The 12,883-nt window shown below is 42.1% G+C and overlaps 2 protein-coding genes across 4 annotated transcripts; both read left to right on the top strand.

Annotated features, from left to right (window-relative positions):
- Nucleotides 1-1,166: 1,166 nt before the first annotated feature.
- acta1b (actin alpha 1, skeletal muscle b) lies at nt 1,167-5,241 on the top strand. The gene is made up of 7 exons (XM_039794904.1): nt 1,167-1,270; nt 2,229-2,365; nt 2,882-3,206; nt 3,610-3,771; nt 4,191-4,382; nt 4,494-4,675; nt 4,826-5,241. The coding sequence occupies exons 2-7, from the start codon at nt 2,237-2,239 to the stop codon at nt 4,967-4,969; spliced, it is 1,134 nt and encodes a 377-aa protein (XP_039650838.1). The 5' UTR covers nt 1,167-1,270; nt 2,229-2,236; the 3' UTR covers nt 4,970-5,241.
- A 1,224-nt stretch (nt 5,242-6,465) lies between these two features.
- ccsapb (centriole, cilia and spindle-associated protein b) lies at nt 6,466-12,236 on the top strand. 3 transcript variants are annotated; one of them, XM_039796039.1, is made up of 5 exons: nt 6,466-6,570; nt 7,535-7,916; nt 8,024-8,107; nt 9,942-10,162; nt 10,275-12,236. In XM_039796039.1, the coding sequence occupies exons 2-5, from the start codon at nt 7,541-7,543 to the stop codon at nt 10,455-10,457; spliced, it is 864 nt and encodes a 287-aa protein (XP_039651973.1). In that variant the 5' UTR covers nt 6,466-6,570; nt 7,535-7,540; the 3' UTR covers nt 10,458-12,236. The 3 variants fall into 3 exon arrangements, with proteins under 3 accessions (XP_039651973.1, XP_039651972.1, XP_039651974.1); XM_039796038.1 differs by having other exon boundaries at nt 6,476-6,570; nt 7,504-7,916; XM_039796040.1 differs by lacking the exon at nt 6,466-6,570 and adding an exon at nt 6,577-7,169.
- The last annotated feature ends 647 nt before the right edge of the window (nt 12,237-12,883 follow it).

Here is a 12,883-nt window from a genome sequence, read left to right as displayed (position 1 = left end):
CCTTTGAGTTTATTATAAGCTCCTTGGCATCTCCTCTTCCACTCCTTCTGATGCCTCATGCCACAACACACAAACATACATGTGCATGCATGGCCACACACTCCATCTCTCACTCCCACATGCACACACATGCACTAGCCCCCCTCCTTCAGTAGAGTTATAATTATTCCAACTGCTCCTGTGACAGAGCAGAGTAACTCCTGCAGATAAAGTTTCAGCTGTTGGCTGTTCCAGGGGTTCTCTCCTTATTTATTCAATAAGACTCTGACAGACATGTGAATATCAGGCCATGTGGTCTGCAGAACAGTATGTTTGAATTAAACCAATTGTTAATGTGTCTTAGGTGTGCAAGTGTTGCATAATTAAGAAAAGGGAGTCCAGTTTGCAATATTGCCTATACAGTATAATAATTTTTACCATAACATGTTGTACATCCATATAAGGCTGAAGAGACAAATACACTTACAATGTATGAATGCAAAAATGCCTCCAGTTTTTTACTCCTGACTCCATATTGGGCACAACTTTATGCAAGCTGGAGTCAATCAGCCTGCAGCATTTAATGCAATAATTACAAATAATCTATTTAAAATGTTATGACTGAAATGGTATGATTGGAATGATGAAGCAGCACTTATTTAACAGTTCACACACCAAATATGCATCCTCAGCTTTTTTCAAATAATTTTCTGCTATCTTGTGAGTTGAACTCTTAATTGGCGCTTTCAGGCTGCAGCACCGTTTCTGGTTGATCTGTCAGTCAGTAGTTTGGGTCCTGGCTCTCACTGCGGTCTAAATCTGTTCAGATGAGGACAGCATTTTCCCATTTTAAGGGTGGATGAGGCCTACTTGACACAAATCTATAACCCTGGTTGGTAGCAACTGGCGTCTCCCCTAGAAAACCCCCACTGAACCACGCGCACCTTATACGGACCTCGAGGTGGGCTCGCGAGGCTCGATGGGAGGTCAAAGCGACAGTTCCATATATGGCGCGCGCTCTCTCCTCGTCGGGGGCGCGCAGCGTCAGACCGGACCCTCTCCTCTAACCTAATGGATGGAGCCCCCTCCTTGCTGCAACCCCACCCACTCCTCACCCTCGGCCTGTCAGCATCCTAATATGGCAGAGGGCAGGGATGGGGGGGCAGTGCTGAGGTTTGTGAATGGTGGAGGTTGGGTATATAAGGTGGACGGGCAGTAGAGAAAATTGTAGCTGGTTCAGCAACAGCATTGGTTGGGTCTTTCTCTCAAAGCCGCAGACACCCCCCCTAAGGTAAGATCCTGCTGGGACTCTGAAGCAACACATCCAGGTTGGGACACCAGGCTAGGCCTAGAACAGCACTGGAGCAGAACTACTGGAGAGGAACTTAGGGAGGACTTCCAGGGACAGGACGCCTAGGACCAGATACTACTGGAGGCACAACTCCACTGGAGGATAGGCTAGACTGTAGGAGAGGCCTGGTGCTGAAGGAGAAGGAAAAGATTCGTCAATAGTTGTAAACAGTAGGCTGAGAGGCATCATAGAAATACAGTGCTGGACAGGAGAAGCTCTTATCTGAACTTTCAGGATCTGGAAATTATGGATAGAGACATTGATTGATATATAGATAAAGCAGATTGACTGACTTCAGCATCTTAATAGGTGTAACACTGAATCCTGAAAATGTGCTGATGCAGAAAGAGCAAACCTTCAAACCAATTAAAAAGTATGAATATATTTGACCTGAGAAGGGTGAATCATCACCCTTCTCAGAGAATGCTTTGTAGATTTACCTGAATTTTAGCACACCTTAGATCTTTGCTTTTGCTTAAGGAAAATTTAGAATAATATGGGCCTAGAGAACATATCCTTAGTCGAGATTCATGCGATTCAGATTCATATCTGAAGGAAAACAGTAGTGTAGTTCTATTTTGTTCAGTTTTGATGTGATTGTATAGGTTTGTAAAGGCGTATACGCCATGCGTAATGGCCTGGTGTCAGTGTGCCATGGGAACGTTTAGCGCAAGGCATATGCCTGATAATGATCATGCTCTAGTAAATGTTACAATTATTTTCCAGTAATTTTCTTAGTCTTTACAATTAAGACACCTGGAGTGAGCTTGCAGGAAACAAAAGGGTGAAACAAAGTTTTAGTAAGGGAGTCCTTTCTGTCTTTCAAGTCTCAGTTTTTATCGCCATGTGGATTTGATTTAGTGGGCTGAGCTCTTTTTCTTCCCCTCCTCTCTTACAGAAGCCAACATGTGTGACGACGAGGAAACTACCGCCCTTGTGTGCGACAACGGCTCCGGTCTTGTAAAGGCTGGCTTCGCCGGAGACGATGCCCCCAGGGCCGTCTTCCCCTCCATCGTTGGCCGCCCCCGTCACCAGGTAAACAGCTGAGAAAATCTCCACACAAGACAGGACATACTAACTGCTACTGAGTGTAGGTTATGAAAAAAAAAATCACAAATATTGTGCAGAGAAATACATTTCAGTTTACAGTATTTTTTACAAAAAAAGTTGTACAATCGTACACTATTTTGGCAGAAAAATCCTACTGGAGTGAATAGCATATTTAACTGAGATTTTGCAGTTATAAAATATTAGGCGATAACAGCGTGGCATTATGTATCTGAGCTAAAATGAGCCATGTAAATGTGACTCCTTTTGCCACCAGCAATGTGGCCTATGATTCTTTGAGACTAAATTAGTCACAGATGAACTGTCACACAATTGCTCTCTGTCTGTCTCTGTGACCCACGCCGTTATTTGGCACATTTACGCAATGGTCAACATGCCTTTTGCATCACACAGTAAATACTTTAATCAAGCCAGAAGGTCATGCCTCTGTTTAGATTATTTGATGTAACCTTTCCATTATCTTGCCCTCTCCTCCCCCTTTAGGGTGTCATGGTCGGTATGGGTCAGAAGGATTCCTACGTCGGCGACGAGGCCCAGAGCAAGAGGGGTATCCTGACTCTGAAGTACCCCATCGAGCACGGTATCATCACTAACTGGGACGACATGGAGAAGATCTGGCACCACACCTTCTACAACGAGCTGAGAGTTGCCCCCGAGGAGCACCCCACCCTGCTCACTGAAGCCCCCCTGAACCCCAAGGCCAACAGAGAGAAGATGACCCAGATCATGTTTGAGACCTTCAACGTCCCCGCCATGTATGTGGCCATCCAGGCTGTCCTGTCCCTGTACGCTTCCGGCCGTACCACCGGTAAGACTGACAACAACCAACAGCGACTACTCATCACACAGACGCAGCTTCCTGAACATACATAATACAAATAGACAGACGCATTATTTTTCCAAATATAATGTAATTGATAAATATAACTGATAAAATTATATAAAAATTGCAACACATAATATTAACTAAACCATTAATGCGCCAATTTCCCATTGTGTCCATTTTGAGCACAACTTTTACGCACAGTCGACAAGCTAGTCTGGGACTGTTTATGTTTGTTTTTTTTGTCCTTATGACATACACATTCACTGTGTACTTGTACATCCTCCTTCAATCGCCCACATTTGCCATAATTTACGCACGAAACTGGAATGTTTGAGGACTTTTTGTCTTCCGGACTTTACTAAACTCTCGCCTTGCCTCTCTACAGGTATTGTGCTGGATGCTGGTGATGGTGTGACCCACAACGTCCCAGTCTATGAGGGTTACGCCCTGCCCCACGCCATCATGCGTCTGGACCTGGCTGGTCGCGATCTGACCGACTACCTGATGAAGATCCTTACTGAGCGTGGCTACTCTTTCGTGACCACCGGTGAGGAACTTGGCCTACTCCAATAACAAAGCATCTGAAAGAAAGACGCAGGCCATTAGTCCGGCTTTAGGCAGATAGAGACATAAAGTAGAATCTAGATGATTATCACAAGTTCATATTTTATTTTACCAGTTTTTGAACTGGTTGTTTGCTGTACATAACAACTTAATCTGACCAGCAACAACAACAAAAAAGAAAAAATTAGGCATACTATTTTAAATTATTAAAATGTATTAACAGACACAGATAAATGTAATGTAGCTGCTTGTTCAAGAAAAGCAAACAATTATTTTTCAGCTTTAGACATTTCTGTAACTTTCGTAGTTCAGCCCACTTAATTAGTCTGCCATTACGCGCATGGTGTCTGTCTCCGTGATGTGTCACTCTGGACAAAATCTCATCAACTTGTCCCCCCACAGCTGAGCGTGAGATCGTGCGCGACATCAAGGAGAAGCTTTGCTATGTGGCTCTGGACTTCGAGAATGAGATGGCTACCGCTGCCTCCTCCTCCTCCCTGGAGAAGAGCTACGAGCTTCCCGACGGTCAGGTCATCACCATCGGAAACGAGAGGTTCCGTTGCCCCGAGACCCTCTTCCAGCCTTCCTTCATTGGTACGTCAGATAATCCTTCATTTTCTCTCATTACGAACAGCACTACAGATATTGTGCACAACTAGGTACCCCACCCCCTCCTCTTAACACTTGTCTCTCTCACCTGACCAGGTATGGAGTCTGCTGGTATTCATGAGACCGCCTACAACAGCATCATGAAGTGCGACATTGACATCCGTAAGGATCTGTACGCCAACAATGTGCTCTCCGGTGGTACCACCATGTACCCTGGTATTGCTGACCGTATGCAGAAGGAGATCACTGCTCTGGCCCCCAGCACCATGAAGATCAAGGTACACATTATGACAACAACAAAATCACAATATATCCCCAAACTTAAATATTTTACCATACATTGATAATTACCCACAGGGATCTACTGAACAAATGATGAAGTATTGGCACTTATACTGATCCTTTTTGTCTCCCTCCCTCTCCCCCAGATCATTGCCCCTCCCGAGAGGAAGTACTCCGTCTGGATCGGTGGCTCTATCCTGGCTTCCCTGTCTACCTTCCAGCAGATGTGGATCTCCAAGCAGGAGTACGACGAGGCAGGCCCCAGCATTGTCCACAGGAAGTGCTTCTAAATTCTCCATCTTTATCTCCAGCTTCTCCATCATTTACACCACCAGCTATCTGGAGATCAAGCGACAAGGAGAATCAGCATCTGCGGCACTGCAACACTCTGCTGTCAATGGACTTTCTGTCTGCGCTGTTGACATATGCATTTTTTTTTTATCATTTTAAAATGTGCATATTTTGTAGTTTGTTGTCTGTGTTGCACGGAGAAAGGCTGTGAATCCACCACTGAACCATGCATCCACCCAAAAAACCTTTAATAAAAAAAATAAGAACAACATGTTGCCCAACACATGTGAATGTAAGTGTATATACATATTGATAATTTATTAAAGTCCATTATTTGGTATATTTGACCCTGGCCTTGTTTTTCTATTAGAAAAGGTAGTTTTGGGGAAAATTACAAAAGAAATACTAGAATATGGACGATATCAAGCATAATGGTATAACTCGAAAATGAATATGCCAACCATAAACATCATCTTAAAATGCAATAGTAAGTAATCCCAACAAGTTATTGGGGGAAAATTAACCAAATCAAGCCCGGGAGAGACTTAATTGACTCAGCAATTATAGGCCTAGCTATATGATTATGACACACAATATAATAAACCAATCAGCTGATCAGGTGCCAGGGGAAGTTAGGCTGTTGGCACGGCTCCCTGGATCATAGCTCCCTGGATCATAGTTGGATGGGTGAGAGAGAGGGAGACAGGAGGTCTCTCTCTGTCCCATCAGCCACTGCTGCTGGGGGCTGCTTGGTGACAGAGGTAGTGAAAGACGACGCCTGAAAGCTCCGACACTGGAGTTTGACTTTCCAGGAATGTGCCTGGGCAGCAGCAGCAGCTCCGCTTAGACTGAGCAGATCAGTAGCATGGGACACCCGACACCCGGCTCTGAATCCCGTTGAGCTGCCTGCCTGCCCTGTCCATATGCGCAGCCCCGGCCCCCAGACCATCTTTAGGCAAAACCAGACCCCGTGTACAGTGGGCTATCTCAGCAGCCCTACCTTATATGCATGGAAGCTCATCAGGTTATGTGGGTGTGGGGTGTGGGTGTGGGTCTGGGCTAAAAGCACAATGGTGTGTGCTGGGTGCGGCAGGCGCGCACCACCCTGGGCCCACATAATTTAGGATACATCACCCCATTGACCTATCATAGCCTTACACCCACATTTTCATTTCTTAACCTCTTGACTAGGCCTACATGTAGGCTACAGGTAGGCCTATATAAGACAAACTTGTGTGCATAGGCGCACATAAATATTCAGCTGGGTAAGGTAGCCTACTTTTTGGGGCCATACGTAGCCTAATTTAACAAGCAACAATTGCTCAATAAAATCGTATGTGTTGAATCTGTGCAAATAGTCTAAATACAATAAAACTAATTGTATTTTCATCCTCTTTTACCATGTGACAGTAATCATTAGCCAATCGTTCATTACCGCCCCGACCACATTCCTGGCATCTCGGCCCGGGCCACCTGTTGCGGGTGTGTTTGGCTTTTTAAAAACGTCCTCAAGCGGGCGGAGCTAAGAGACGCAGCCTGTGATTAGCAGCACCGTGAAGGCCATCTGTTCTGCTCTGCTTCCGTGAAATCCGACACCAGCGTAAGTATATTTACTGTAGGCCTACATATATTTAGACTCTTCAGCCCTGAATTTCTGCTGTCAAGCCTTGCACTGTTATAGATGAGAGTCGATGGATTGTCAGTGAGATTTCACGTTTAGGCTATTTTCTGCGAGCGCTGACAGGCGATTATCGGTGCTCCATGTTACCATATGATTAACAGACATCTATAAATAACAGGAGACAATATGGAGCAACGGGCAAATGTTTAACCAGTAGCCAGATATTATCACTAATACGGTGTTATAGGCTGATGTCCTAGACGACGATTTAATACACGCTTATTTTAAAGCCTTTGATTCCAAAATATCGTATTTCAGCAATAAGGAAATCGGGTTGTGATGATTTATAGCACAACAGGTATAAAGCTTGGAGTGCTTTCATACAGTGATTACGGCTAACCTTTAATTTGGAATATTCAACAGTCGTGCCTGGAGCCAATCAGATGACGAGATGTCACCTACGTCATCGCGTTCAAGAAACGTCTGCTTTTAGCGGCCGAATTCAAAATTAATTCAGCCAATTTTATTTTTGTTATAGTAAAACGGCGATTGAATTTACAGAGGGAACGTCCCAGTTGGTAAGTTTCTCAAAACTAGACTTTAATCTCCACCCTCAGCCCAGCAAGGCGAACTGAGTGAACTCTCCCCGGGATGAGGAGGAAGTAGGCGGGTTCTTTAGCCGGGGGAAGCCTCTAGCTTATCTGCCATTGGCTTTAACTGTGTCCACATTATGGTTTAAATGTCTGGCGGTGATACCAAAACCTCAAATAAGTTAAGAACTGGGTGTTGAAAACCTCGTAGCTAGCTAACTTATTACGTGCGAGGGCTTTGTTTAGGCTTATTTTTTTTCTCCAATGTATATTACATATCTCATTAGCCTGTGATTCGTGTGTAATAACGCTAGCTTTTTAGTGTTTTCCAGCTTGCCCTCTTTTGATTTCAGTTCAACATGGCGATCAAGAGGATCCGCTCGGAGTACATGAAGAAATTCAAAGACCCCAAATGGGAGACCTACACTAAGTGTTATGAGGAGATGCTGAAGTACAGGCTGACCCGCAGGCTGCTGGAGCAAACACACAACCCCTGGTTCTGGAGTGGCCCAGACAGTGATTCAGAGTCTGGAGAAAGAAGCCCCCCTCCTCCCAGCAAGAACCAGGCAGGGTCCGAGACCAGCAGAGACAGGATGGAGCCTGAGCTGGAGGAGTGTGAGGGGGCGAGGGTGGACAGACAGCAGGAGCAGCAGCAGGGCAGACCCATGCGGTCGGTACCCAGGCTTCCCATCCAAGAAGAGGAGAATGTGTCTGCTCGACAGTCTGCAGTCCATGGTAAAAAATGAGCTATACATACGTTTTAATGATACATGATGAATGATGAAGACACCGGGATGTATGCATGTTACTCTACTGTACCATATCTGACATTCACTCCTCAGGCGCACAGGTTGAAGGTGCCAAAGAGACAGGAGTACTAGAGGAGGAGAGAGAGGAGCAGCAGACTCACAGGGAACAAGACAGAGGTAATTCAAAGTTAAAAGCATAGTTAGTGTGCACATTCCTCAGTGTCTTTCAAATATGCATAAGTACTGAGATGGAGTCAGAATCATGATCAACATTAAAAGAAAGGAGAAAAAAATGGATGTGATGGGCAGGAGGATGATGACAGAAACGATGGCTTCCCCCAGTGGAGATGAAAAGCAAAAACATAGTATAGCAAAGAGTATAGCAAAATGACTATAAAGCTTAAGCTCATTTTAAGCTAAAAATTTACACTACACATTCTCAAAAAGGTTCCTGGCTTCATAGTGATTAGGACTGGGTGTTAATATAATACATCCATAGGACTGGGTAGGTCCTATTATAAGGTATCATATTTTGTCGAACAATGATTTGTTAGCCATTTCTGGATACAACTCTTAAAAAAAGAAAAGAATTCTGCAAACCTCAAAAGTACATGTCAAATAAAAATTGAAATCTAAAAATGAAAGTCAACACTAGCCTGGAACACCATGCTGATGTGGCTGGGTATTAAACCGCCAATCATTTTTAGTACCTGAAACCCCCCCAGTATGAAAAGCTTGTCACTTACCAGTCTTGTTCACTCTTTCTTTAATCAGATATTGACTACTGATGCCAATTTTAGACTAGGTATATTATTTGGCGGAAGTTCTTCTTCTGTCCGACTGCTTGTGTTTAGAAGATTTTGGATAATAACATGGTTATAAATACAGTTGCAAAGATGAATCCATTAATCAATAAGGTGTCAACTATTACATTAATCGCCAACTATTTTGATCGTCGTTTCAGTAATTTTTTTTTATGGAAAAAAGGTACAAATTATCTGATTCCAGCTTCTTAAATGTGAATATTTCTAGTTTACACTCCTCTATGACATGGTGGTTGTGGTGATGATGGTGCAGTGGATATGACATGTACCTTTGGTGGGGGAGACCCGGGTTTGATTCCCACTGCGATACATCAGCCAATGTGTCCCTGAGCAAGACACTTAAACCCTAGTTGCTTCAGAGGCGTGCAGCCTCTGACATATAAAGCAATTGTAAGTCGCTTTGGATTAAAGCGTCCGCTAAATGACACGTAATGTAAAATGAATATCTTTGAGTTGTTACTGAAAAAATAGTTTCAGTAAAAAAAATTCAAAAAAAATAGTTTCAGCCCTAGTTATATACCTCCAAGTAAAAAATCATTATAGTATCTATACTGAAACTCTGGTATTTTTGATGTGATAACATTTTTGACTGGTATTTACATGAAATTATATAGGGTGAAGTTACAAGTTGATGGATCGTCAATAAAGTAAATTAATATAATTAGTGTACATGCATTGATCAATATAAAACTAGCAATAAAACTCAGGTATTTTTATTATCGAAATTAGAACGATACTTCGCCCTAGCTAAGAACACTTCAAGTTCAGACTCATGCACATTAACAAATAAAACCGACATCAAGGCAAATTGATACAGCTGATAAAAATAAACATAACCACATTCATGAAATTCATCACAAACATATGAAATGTCATGGATGTTTGACTAAACTGTTCCCTTATTATATAGAAATGTCGTGAAAAGGGACATTGCTAATAATAATCATATCACATTGTGAACCAAGTACCATAAAGTACAAAGTACATCACATTGTGTAAGCAGCGTGAGCCAGGACAGCCTCATTACAAATTTATTCATAAATGTTGACAGCAACTTTATCTCTGCATTGCTTAGTTTCTTGATAATCTTTCTCCAAGGAACTTACTGTATGCACATTTGAATGTACCAGTATTATCAGGCATTTTGGCACTGCTATTTTAACCTGTATGTCTTATCTAATTTGTAGCGAGAGACACTGGAGGATCCCGACTACAGCAAAGTAAACCCTCCAAATCCTCAAAGCAAACATGGCGCTCCCAGCGGGTCAGACCTGCACCCACACGGCAGCCCGGGGATGACGGTAAGGAGAGCAGGCATCCGTTTGCTCTGTACGCTTCAGGAGAGAAGAATTCAAACATGGCAAGCAAGAAGACCCACAATGTTGGCCCTGCAGCTTCGACTACTGAGGTAATTATTCTGTCTACCGTTCTGTGGATCTACACGTGACAAGCTGTGTTGTGACTGAGCACAAGTGTCAACAGGAACTGACAGTTGATTATAACGTTTATTTTCCCGGTAGATCCATGAGTCGGCTCTTCGTGCAAAGACCAGGCGGGAAGTGGAGCACCAGATCCAGACCCAGAAGACCGAGCGCCGGAGAGCCAAGTCTGCCGATCTGGACAAGGCCAGAAAGTTGGTTCAACCAGAATTCAACCCCTGGCTCACTGAGTACATGCGCTCCTTCTCAGCTCGCTCCCGATAGGACACACACACGCACACTCTCACACACACACACACACACACACACACACACACACACACACACACACACACACACACACACACACACACACACACACACACACACACACACACACACACACACACACACACACACACACACACACACAGTAGAAATACTTACATCAGGTGTGATTCCAGACAAAACATAAAGCCATTATTGCCTTCCACCACTGAAGTTTAAATACCCATAGATGTAAAATAGAGCATGGGGTGGATTGATTTATACAAACGATCCAAAATTTGTGTCACTCTCACATTCAGGGTGTAAACTGATACAACTTTGAAATACACTGTGTGGCTTATTCCCCCAGATGTGTACTGTCATGTTTTTAATACATACAATAAGAATCATTTTACAGAGTATAAGATACTCTTGAAAGTAAATGTATAATAAATAGATTCATCTACCACATACAGATATTTTGATTAGAATGAAGAAGCATTTTACAGCCATACTTTGATGCAGTCCCTTTAAACATACAGCTATGTAAAATGTGTCCATGTTTTTTTATACAGGGATATCAAACCATAGTGGACTCACACAGGAGTTATGAAAACACATGGCAGCATGTCTGATTAGACCCAGCCACATTTTTCAAAACACATGAAATGTGAGACCACAAACATGAAGAATACACTTATTGTATTCACATATTAACAAAACCAAACAGTCAAAATGTTTGTATTCCACAAAGTTCTGCTAAGCACAGCAAGATGGCTCAACCAACTGAAAGTTTTTCTTAAATGTATGCAGCTTTACAGTACAAAGTATTGATTGTCTGACAGAAATACCTCTGTCTGTTTGTTTAAGATTTTTACAGCTTTTGATTTTCAGATCACTTAGCGCTGTGAACTGGTTCTTGTAGATTGAATGGTTTGTTGAACGGTTAATGGACTGAGCCTCACTGACTTGGTTTAGATGAAGAGGGAATCACACTCCGTACACACAGTCAAACACACCTCTGTGTAAAATCACAGTTGTGTGATGTGGCACATTTTCCGCAACGAGGGCTCGGGTGAACAGCCAGACATCGACTGGCAAGTGAACAGACATTTATTTCAACCCCAAAGTACTTCTCAAAAATAAATGTGTTAATGTAATCAATTAACCTGGTGAGATTGCAGTGTGAAAATAGATGTGTGTGTGTGTGACTTTTAAAGCCATTGGATGACTGTGAAATGTATTTCTGTTAAACATTCACTGGCCATGGGACTCTTTCCACCATAACATGTAACATGAATTATGACGTACAGCTAATGTAGTTTCTTTTGTTGAGGTAAACATTTATTTATCATTACTGTCACTGAATATGCTTTAGAACCAAAAGAGGAACCATAATAACAATGGACATTAAGCTGACGCCTAAATGAAATACATGAGTACATATTGCTGATTTACTGCTTACTTGTTAAAGTAGCATACACTCTGAAGCAGGACCAAATCAATATGCACTTTGATAATTAGTCACCTTTCTGAAATAATATTTGACCAGAATACCTGGCTACCGATTTAGATTGTTTATTTTTTGAATCTGTGTATATTTGTTTGTATGTGTGTAGTTGTATGTTTGTAACATCAGACATTGTTATTTGTAATTACACAAGAAGACAAAAATGGACTTTGAATCCTTTGTGCAATGGATCTGCCTGTCTTTTCATCATCCAAACCAAGATCAATCAGATCCCTCTTGAGTTCCTTGTGTCAGTTATCATGATAAAATCATTTCTGTGCCATGAAGACTTGAGAAGTTTTTTTTCACCTTTGCCCAACTATAGTTATTGATTTTAATATTGTGCAGAAAAAAAGGATGGGAGGCTTGTGCTTTACATTTGTTCATTTAACATTTTCTCAAAATCTTGGTTTTGTTGTTGCAACTTTGAGTTCAGTATTTCTTAATATTATAATGATTTAGTTTTTAAGTCAAACTGTAATATAGTTCAGACAAAAGTGTTAAACTGTGTCCAATATTATAATTCTGTTGAACCATTATAAGGTATCATATTTTGTCGAACAAAGATTTGTTAGCTGTTTCTGGATACAACTCTTAAAAAAAAAAGAAAAAGAATTCTGCAAACCTCAAAAGTACATGTCAAATAAAGATTCAAATCTAAAAATGAAAGTCAACACTAGCCTGGAACACCATGCTGATGTGGCTGGGTATTAAACCTCAATCATTTTTAGTACCTGAAACCCCCCCAGTATGAAAAGCTGTCATTTACTGAAAGTTGGCATCAAATGTTCAGTCAGATTCCAGTCTTGTTCACTCTTTCTTTAATCAGATATTTACTGACTACTGATGCCACTTTTAGACTAGGTATAGTATTATATTTAATACTGTACTTGTCACGTGTTTCTCTAGGTTTACTTAGTAATGTATAGCAGAG

Source organism: Perca fluviatilis, chromosome 3 (assembly GCF_010015445.1).
Source record: "Perca fluviatilis chromosome 3, GENO_Pfluv_1.0, whole genome shotgun sequence".
NCBI classification, from domain to species: domain Eukaryota; kingdom Metazoa; phylum Chordata; class Actinopteri; order Perciformes; family Percidae; genus Perca; species Perca fluviatilis.
The sequence above is the reverse complement of the archived record's forward strand: the minus strand, read 5'-3'. Positions and strand labels throughout refer to the sequence as shown.